This window comes from Acanthisitta chloris, unplaced genomic scaffold (assembly GCF_000695815.1).
Source record: "Acanthisitta chloris isolate BGI_N310 unplaced genomic scaffold, ASM69581v1 scaffold43984, whole genome shotgun sequence".
Lineage (NCBI taxonomy): Eukaryota > Metazoa > Chordata > Aves > Passeriformes > Acanthisittidae > Acanthisitta > Acanthisitta chloris.
Window position 1 is genome coordinate 433 of NW_008670647.1, and position 10,490 is coordinate 10,922.

Below are 10,490 nucleotides of genomic sequence, written 5' to 3' on the forward strand. Positions count from 1 at the left end.
TTTTATGTGCAATGAACAGTTCAAACAACACAAGGAAGGAGGAAAAGGGATAAGGAATAATCAGGACTACATCCTTCTGCATACTCAGCTTTTTATTGCTGGCTTAAAGTTTTAAGAAATCTACAACTTAAAGTAGTTTTGGTGGACTGTGACTGAAAATGTAATAATATATTAGGTCAGGACTGAAAGGCACTTCGCATGTCATAGTGGGGAAATTCATCCTATTTCATCCTGCTGTTCACCTGATCTTAAATACTGCTGCTGATCCATTTTCAGAAGAACTCAATTCACTTTTAGTAGCAAATTTGCAGTCTAAATACTGCTGCTGATCCAATTTCAGAAGAATTAAATTCACTTTTAGTAGCAAATTTGCAGTTATTTGAAACATCCAAGGAAAACAGACTTATTCAAATGAAACAATGTACTGTTTAACTAAAGAAAAATTCTCCAAACCCAAAATTTCCATAAAGCTACAGACACATAAAGTTACAGATACTCTTAAAAGTATCATAATACTCTCCTGTATTATGGAGAGGGGATCAAGATAGTGTCACAGATGCTGAACTCTCACATAACACCATTCTCAAGGAGTATTGCTTTCTATTAAAAGAAATAGTAACATACTCTACATACCCACAAACTGTGCAGCTGAAAACCTACTTTTCTGTCGGAGTAAACTATCAGATACTTTAAACAATTACTCTTTGTAAATTATATTCATGAAGGCATGGTATTTTCCAGGTGAAGCAGAGTGGGGTGGTTGACCAGGCACACTTGCTACTGACATAGATATCTTCTCTCATTTGTTGAGCCCTCTATATGTGGTGGTACAGTTTTTTTACCACCTTATTCCTGTTCTTTTTCCTTCCTGGTAAGTGAAATGGTTAGAAAAGAAACGAGATGCACATGACCAAGGTCTGTTCTGCTGCAAGAGAAATACTAGTGGAGGCCATTGAGATGCACATGACTAAGGTCTGTTCTCCTGCAAGAGAAATACTAGTGGAGGCCATAGTTAACTTGAGGATGTAGGAGAAAGTGACACGATGATAATCTGGTTTGGGTCCTCTATACCTGCATATGACAGTGGATGCTACACAGTGTCAGGATCTTCCCCTTCTCCCACCCCCACCTCCTTGTTTTTAAAATAGCAGATTATGCCATGAAAATATGGTGTATATTCACAAATGCTCTAAATATATTCCTCTTTAAGACAGAAAATTTACTTGGACATGTCCTGCACTGCTTTAAATCGCATCGTCCTCAGAGAGTGTGAGTAAACTCTTTTCCTGTCTGTGCACTCACCTTCAAGGCTGCTGTAGGCTTTCTCTCAGCAGAGAGCCTGTACATCACCCAGCTAACTTTAACTGAGAGGAGGCTTCCCTGAATTTATAAAAGCTGAATGTAGCTGAGATGCAGCTGAGATGGTGATCCCCAGATTTGTCATCATACAGAAAGTCATGAAGCAATACATTGTGGGGATCCATCAAGTTCCATGACAAAACTGTAGAGGAGAATGCAATCAGCTTCAAACTGTATCTTTACACGGAGTTATACTCTTTCAGATTAAGCATCGCTCCCCAAGGGAAATGTGTTGGTTATACAAACTAGTCATCAAGCTCTCAGAACAGATGTGTAGTCTGAGCTTCTGTCTTCAGCAGCAGGAAGTTTGGAGACATTTCAAGAGACAAACAAATTAGACATCCTGATTATTTTCCTCTCCAGAAGTTTGTGTTTAAGTGTCTGCTGCAATGGTTGAATAGAGTGTTGCTGTGGAAACACTGATACCAAAGTGCACCCAGTAAGGATCTTATGTGGAAAAATCAGTCCATATATCAAATTGATTGGGGTTTTGAGCTGAAAAGGACTTTGATGAACACTTCCCTGGCATTACATTCATCTCCTATCTTGACAGTACCCTAGTCCCCAGTCATGCTCTTTGCATGTTACTTTTCTCCCTGTGTAGGGAGAAGCACAATACAAAGACAAATGGCTGGTCTGCTAAACATCATCCTGAAAGCCTGGCTATCACTGTCTTTGAACATTTGTATCGTAGTCAGAAAAAGAAAGATGTCATAAAAGCTTTTCCCAATAAAATCTGAATATTTATATTTTCTACGTATCAGTGAAAGTACTTTGGTAAGTCTGTACTGAAGCCTTTCAGGAGTACATTTTCTGGATTTTCTTGTTTGTGGTGGGTTTTTAATTGTTTGTTTTGGTTGGTTGGTTGGGGTTTTTTTTTTTTTTGTTGGAGTTTTTTTTGCGTTTCTTTGTTTTTCAAATTATAATACCCATTTAAGTGGAAAAACACATTTTAATTGCAGTGTAAGAGAAACAACTGTTTCTCATTTTTAGAGTGTGTGACAACATTTACTACATAGTGATAATCAATGATGTATGAAAAGAATGTTCATTAGGCTGGCACATGAGCTTCTAGAAAAGATATAGTTAAATACCTTTATTTGGACATGGCTTATATAACTATGACTTATTTTTAAACCTAAGCAAAAAAATGAAAAAAGAAAGAAGAATGTCATCTCATGGATGAAGTTTTTTTATGGAAAAATGAGAAGCAGAGAACTTGTTTATGATCTAACCAACTGATAAACAATTAATGTAGGTAATGTCTGAATTATCAAACAAATAGAATGAGCAGTTCTTTTAACATAATCTGTGTGTTATTTCTTTACTACAGCAAAATTATAAGAAATGACTGAAGTATGAGAAACATCTTAAAGATAACATTAGCTGCAGAGACCTTTAAAGATACTTACATCACTTTCATGGCCTTCTCTTAGATTGTATGTGAGATCATGCTGTATGTCTTCAACAAACTTGTGAGCATACTCTGGGTAAAGGTCAAGCACTTCAAAGAGACCTTTGAGGATTATACATTGGAGGTCACAGTATGTTAGAGCTTTAACATCTGCATTTGTTTTAATAACTTGATCCCTAATGGATAGGTTTGCTCCAATTAAATCTCCTTTACCTAAAAGAGAATACAAAAATATACATCTTCAAAGCATAAAATCTTTACTTCTGAGTGCTAAATCAGTTTAACATAATTGCTAAACATGAAATCTCATTGTTAATACTGCATTGTTTAATTAATAACATTCTAAAGGATCTTAGACTAAAATATGCCCTTTATTTTTTTTATTTTTTCATTTTTGCAGGTGCAACCTTCTATGCAATTAATGACAGTACAAAGAATCATTTCCAAGCAGGTAACTAGCGGATTTAAGGGAGCAATAAAGTAAACATGTTTAAAATGAAGACTTACACTAGTAACTAATAGCAGGTGGAATTTTGTTTCTCAGAAAATCTGTTGTGTGTGTGTTAAAACAGGCAGGTGTTAAGATAACATTTTGGCAGTGACGCAAGTAAGTGCAGATCCCCATTCAAATTTTAGTTAGAATTTGGATTGAAAAACATTCACAACCCATGATAACTATGGCTGCACAGCAACATTTCATGATGTTTCTTAGTTGTACAGGCTATAAATAGATTTCTAGCTCAATGGCATTTCTGTCAAGAATAAAGAATTCTTAAGAAAGAATTCTGAAGCCCTTGTATTTTCATTTATGGTCACAAGGCTACCTTAGAATACTAGATGTATTAAAAACTGCAATGGACCATATAGTGAAGAGAACAAAAATTTTATAATGAAAAGATCCCATAAACATCTGACCTTAGGTATAAATTCTGAAGTGCAGTTATTGAACCAGAGGTCTTCCCCAAAAGTTAATGCAAATGGTCTTTGTTAAAGACCTTGACAGTGTGATGGAGTGTATTCTTAGCAAGTTTATGGGCAAAACCAAATTGAAGGGGGAGTGGTTGATATGCTGAAGGTTAAGGCTGCTATTCAGGGGCACCTCAATGAATGAGAAAATGGCTGACATGAACATCATGAATTTCAACAAAACCAAATGATATGTCCTGTACCTGAGATGAAGAACCTCCCTGCAGCAATATGGGCTGGGGACTGACCAGCTGTAAAGCAGTCCTGCAGGAAAGACCTGGGGATCCTTCTGGACAAATTGAACATGAGCCAGCAAAGTCCAAGAACTTCCTGTGCATCATTAGCAAGAGTGCAGCCAGCAAGTCCCAGGAAGTGACTCTTTCCTCTCTATGTCATCATATCACATCCAGATGTGTACAGTTTTGGGCTTCCCAGTACAAGGCAGAATGTTGATATACTAGAGTGAGTCTGTAAGAGGCTACCAAGATGATTGGGGCCTAGAGAACATAATGTACAAGGAAAGGCTTAAAAAAGTGGGTATTGTTCTGCCTTACAACGACAAGGCAAAGGAAGGGTAATAGTGCTGCTCTTCAGTAGCCTAAGAGAAAAGTGTAGAAAAAACAGCTAAACTGCTCTTCAGGCTGCACAAGGCAACAAGATGTATTGGGCACAGGCTGTGAGGAAAGAAGTTCTCATTAGCAATCAGGAAATGAAAATCATTATGAGACTGGTCAAACAGTGGAAGAGACTGCCCAGAGATGCTATGGAATTGCTGGCATCTGTGGAGATGTTCAAAACTTGCCTGGACACGGCCCTGAAGTAGCTAAACTAGCCCTGTTTAAAGCAGGCTTAGGTTGGGTGGCTTCCAGGGGTCCTTTCCAGTCTTACATTATTATGTGATTAATAAAAATAAGTGAAGACTGTCAAGTTTGAAAATCTATTCAGCATGTGATTCCAACTCTGTATTAAACAGGAAATGGTGAACTAGAAGGATAAGTTAAACTAAACAGCCAACCATCCCTGAAGCTTCTTAAATAGGAAGTTATATACTTTAAAATATCACTTTATTAGTACTTTAAAATACCATTTTTCCCTATTTACATGGAGCCTGAACAACTTTCTTAGAAGATCTTATCATAAACCCAGCATAGGGAAAAAAAAAATTTTCTTTTAGGAATATGCATATATTAATGCTACTTTAGGGTCTTTTAAGGATCTCAGTATAAATGAGAACTGGTATGATCTTAGGTCAGTCTGGGAAAAGGAAATCTGATAGGTGATAGTAACATTTATGTTATTACTACATGATGATGTAAGCAATCCATCATCACATGATGATGTTGTACATCATCACATGATGTATTGCTTACATAATAAAATGCATATATTAATGCTACTTTAGGGTCTTTTAAGGATCTCAGTATAAATGAGAACTGGTATGATCTTAGGTCAGTCTGGGAAAAGGAAATCTGATAGGTGATAGTAACATTTATGTTATTACTACATGATGATGTAAGCAATCCATCATCACATGATGATGTTGTACATCATCACATGATGTATTGCTTACATAATAAAATGCATTGTAAAGCTAAGCAGTAATACACATTTAAATTTTACTGCAAATATCAACAAGTCCTAAGATTTCTTTGATTATTTTAAGCAGAGGGCTGGCAATGTTAATCTATTGCTGGCTGCTTAAATATGGACAATAAATGAAAAAAATATTTCAAATATACCAAAACTGATCTGTAACCCTATTAGTTTTAGACATATAAATGCTATGAGTATCAATAATGCGTGAATACTTTTGAAAAAATATTAGATCTGTATTTGATTGTAGCTATAGTGTTTGATGAAATAGTATCAGCATGAAAGACACTATAATTGATCTTGTAATGCTGGTGTATCCTTCTTATCCTAATGAAAATGATGTAGCAAAGACTGTAGGTAGTAACCTGAAATTTCATGTAGAATTAATGAAGTGGTAAAATGACTGTACCTTGAAAGTCAACATTTGTTACATAACAGAACCATTTAAGTTATTCTTAGTAGCTCTTTTTTTTTTCTTTTGTTTTAATTGGAGAACAGACATATATAAATGTTTCTGCAGACACATCTGTTTGCTAACATATCTGGAACATGCAGCCAAAGTTTTAAATGTTCTCAGTATGGATATCTTTAAACAATTTATGGCTAATATTTTTAACAATTCAAGGATGCATGCTCAAACAGTATATAACTCATATTAAAACATATTTTCCTATAAAATATATCCTAACCACCATTATTAGATATAAAATTATAGCCTCAAGGGAGACCAAACATGTATTTAATGAGAAGATTTAATTGTATTGTTGCTGTACTGCTTGTTAGTGAGAATGGTTCAGTAAACAAAAACTAGAATTAGAATCAGGACAGAATTATACAATATTCTGGGAACTGCAAGTAACCCAACATTGTCAGGATAAAAATTCCCTCTTGGATTTACATGCCGTCAGTAACACAATTTCTCATAGGGACCTACATGTTTGATGCATTCACCTTCTGCTGGTGTTAATTAAGTTTAGCTGATGCATCTCTTATTCACTGTAGGAAAACATTATTTCATTGTGTTATGTTTATGTTTTTGCAATATGATTTCATTAACTTCTCTCAGAAATCCACTAATTTCTTTCTTATTGTTTTGATTGTCACCATTACACAACGATGCTTTCATTAACATTTTCAGAAGTGCCCGAAGACAGATTCATTAATGGAATCATAGTTCTGATGGAGGTAGCTCTTGACCTTTTGCTGGCTTTTAGATTATGTTTTTTTCTAAGCCATGTTTTATATTTTGATCCATGGGATCCAATGAAATCAAGAGATTCTCAAGCGTCCTAATAACAAATGAGTGATGGAGTGATGTGGACTGTCAATCTAATGGGATTAAAGAGTTCTGAAACAAATAGGTTGTGTATCACATTTATATTCTAAAAAAAAGGCCAATCAAATGCATGTTACTAAAATAAAGGAAATTCAATTACAGATGACTACAAGCTTCCATTATCAACAGTCTAGTGCAATCCCACAAAACAGCAAGGAAACAAAAAAAGGAAATATTTTTTTTAACTCTGCTTTATAAGAATATTGAAAGATATTAGAAAGAAGAATACATTTAAATCTAAAGAAATATTAACAGTATAATAAAATAATTCTCTACTTTTAGAGTAAAATGTTATATTTTACTTTATCAAAACAATTTATGACCATTAACTCAGACAATTCTAATCATCTTTTAGCTGAAGATAAAGGGAATTTCTTTAGAAGGCATTTGATTGAGATGAAACTGAAATTTACAGACAGAGATGCTTAACCCTCAATAAGTCAAAACAGTCATCTAGCAAGCAACAACTAAGCAAAATTTATTAGAACTGAACTTTTGGCCTTTCTCTGTTCTAATATACTCAGATGGCTGCAGGCAGCATCAGTTAGCATGATGAAGTGGCTCTGGGGAGAAGAGCCAACAATGCTTGTTTTCCACCACATGGCTTTTCTTCAAGGGCTGTTCATACATGTGTGTCAAAGAACGCTGGTAGGCTCACATTACTTTCTTTCATTGGGAACATTAGTGGGAGAAATGCCTGGACACTAATTTTTGTTAAAGGTTTAGGAACTGATGATCAGTGTCCTTTGAGTTGTCAATACCATAATCAAATTTAGTTGAAGGTAACATTTTTTGTCAAAAGCTAGCAAATACCTCTTTACATGTAAAGGAGTGAGAATAAATATAAGAATGTCAAAATACAAGTGAAATACTGCACAGCTGAAAATCCAGCAACTGAAAGGTACTTATGTCAAAAAATAAGAAAGTTTAAACTAAAAAAGAAAATAGGGATGTTCATAGAGTAAGAATAGCAGCTTAAAATTCAACAAATTCTTTCTCATCAGACTACTAGGACACACTAAGCCTACACACTTGAGTTAGTGGTGAAGGTCCTCCTCCACTGAGGGACAATTCTTCCTCTTTGAATCTATGATTATGAACATACCGAGAATGGCCAGCACTGTGCTATCCTTCAGGACTTCCATGGAACCTGAGCACACAAAGTAGATTGCTTGCAGGGCATCTCCCTGCCGGAGGAGGTATTCCCCAGGAGCACAGAAGGAGGTTTTGATGTGCAGAGACAGAGACCTGAGGCAACCACGACTGGCACACTCAAAAAGGGAGAGCTGCAAAATCTCCTTGTTCAAGTGCATGGTGATGTCTGAACGCAGCTCATCTGGGAAATCTTTTAAAAGCTGTCCAAAACAGAAAAAAAACAGGGTGAAAAATATAAAAAAATTTGTTTCTGCTTTTGCAGAAGTGACCTGATTTAGTAGTGCTGCATGTGTCATACTGATGCAAATACATCCCTTTGATTTTTCTTACCTCTTTGAAAAGACATGTGCTGTGTCTCAATAAATCTTTACACCAATAAATTCCAGGAAAAAACATGAATAAATATATGCCTTTATAAAAAAAACCCAAGCAAACCAACAGCAAACGACTAAAAGAAAACAAACAAAATATCCCAACTAAAACAGGTAAAAAAAGTCAATAGCATTTTGTGAATTCCCTCTAACATACAATTTAACCTTGTCCAAGCTCTTCTCAGCTGTTAGAATGCAGTAGGCTGTTCCGGTGTATATCATTATATACAATGACATATACATTGAAAAGAGAGCAAACATGAACTTAGTTTACATTTTCTTTAAAATGCTTGTAAAAATTCATTAATATGCAATATTGGTTCTCCTATGGCCTGGTAAAACCACTGGAAGAGAAATAACTAAAAAAGAACTTTGAAGGTTTTTTTGTTCCTTCTGTTGTTGTTGTTCTTGGGGTTGTTGTTATTGTTTGTTGGATTTCGGGTTTTTTAACTTATTTCTTTTTTTTTACTGATGTAATTGGACACTGAAGGAGGGTTGGGAAAGAAGTGGAGACAAGGTGCATGTTCAGTGGAAGAACCTATGGAAACTAAAAGACCATGATGTCTTCCTATTTTTCCATGCAAGCTGCAAACCCACAAACACAGTTCTGTCTGAAATTTGATGACTGTGGCATCTGAACAATTCAATCAGACAAGGCTTGACCAGGTGGGCTTAGACAAGGCACTTTGTCCATAGGAGGCAAATAATGAAATACTGATGGTCTCTCCAGGAGCTGCAGTTGTAGTACAGCAGTCACTCACTTTCAGTGTGACTAAAGGTACAGAAGGTACAAAAGCTGAAGGTGATCATTAACCACATCTAGGAAAGCTTTGACATCTAAGTGATTTTTGTACCTTTGTAAATCTTACTAAGCTCCCTCTGTTGCTAGGATGCTGGTGAAAATCCCATTCTTTGTGCTGTGCACACCACAATAAGAATTTATGAGGAAAAGAACATTCTCAAACCCAAATGTTTCTGCTTATTTCCACATTATCTTTAGAGACTACTGAGTTTTATAACATATATAACAAGAAATCTGAAGGGAATGCTCCATTCAAATAACACTCCAGCAGAGAGAAGTCATTATTTCTCCTGGAGTATAGTAATACATAACCTGGACAAGTAATTTAAAACAAGCAAGCAAAGACACCACCAGAAATCTGTCTTTTGATTTCACTGTCATGTTACATTCTGTAATATTTAAAAATATAGGGAAATAAATAGCATAAAAATTCAGCTTAAACTGCTTGCTTATAGTATTTCAAAGAATGAAATGAAGGAGGGAGGAAAGGGCAGCAAAGTTCCTCCTTAAAAAAAAGACCTAAACCCCCCTAGTAAATATTTCATTTAGAGAAAGACAGAAATGCTAATTGTGGCATTTCTGCTGACATCATCCAAAAGATTTCTGGTGAATGCATTTGGGAATTATGGAGGACTTTGAAATTTAATATATGATTTAGTGTTTAAATGCGATTTTTCAATAGTGTGCCCTTTTCCTGGGATAACTGAGATCTACTTTTAGGCACGTTCTTTTTAGTATTCAACTTCACACAAAACACAGCATCACAAAAGAAAAATTAATCCCCTCCCTGACTCTAAGTTCATAGTCAAAAATGTCAAACACTCAAACTCCCTCATTTGGTTACCTCATTGGAATCAATTCCATTATTGACAGACCACGTAGTTTGGAAATATTCAAGCATCCTTTGCTTTAGCTGCTGTGGCAGGTGATGGACCCGTATAAAGTCCTTCAGATCCTTGGTTCTTGTGTGATAAAGGGACCATCTGGAGTACATCCTCTGAATTATGGCCGTCACATTGCCAAACACCAAGGCATGCATCAGAGCTGGGGAGCACAGAATAATGTTGAGTGATTTGTTGATTGTGAAAACATAACACAGAAAATAATCAGGGTCTTCATAGAACGCAAATTCCTGGTTGAGAGATATAATAAAGCTTTTGAATGTAAGACTTCATGAGTAATATATAGTGGTATTAATAAGATTATTCATTTCCAGTTTTTGAGATGCTAGCAGTCACAGTCATGGGACAGGGTAGAACAACATCCAATTCTGTTTGGTCAGGGTACCAAGTAAAAGAATGCCCAAGTCAAATTACATTCATAGTCTAAGAAAAAAGGAAAACATATCATAGAGTTGCAGAATGGTTTGGATTGTAAGGGTCCTTTAAAATCACCTAGTTCCAATCCTGCTGCCGTGGCTAGGGACACCTTTCACTAGACCAGGTTGCTCAAAGCCCCATTCAACCTGGCCTTGAACATCTCCAGGTATAGGGT

At 35.8% G+C, this 10,490-nt stretch overlaps 1 protein-coding gene across 1 annotated transcript; it reads right to left on the minus strand.

Moving 5' to 3' along the window:
- Positions 1-2,771: 2,771 nt before the first annotated feature.
- On the minus strand, positions 2,772-10,128 carry LOC103801328 (potassium voltage-gated channel subfamily H member 8-like; the record flags this gene model as incomplete). The annotated part of the gene is made up of 3 exons (XM_009073736.1): positions 2,772-2,986; positions 7,774-8,023; positions 9,841-10,128. Coding segments are annotated over 3 exons (753 nt in total), but the record flags the coding sequence as incomplete, so codon positions are not given.
- Positions 10,129-10,490: the final 362 nt, after the last annotated feature.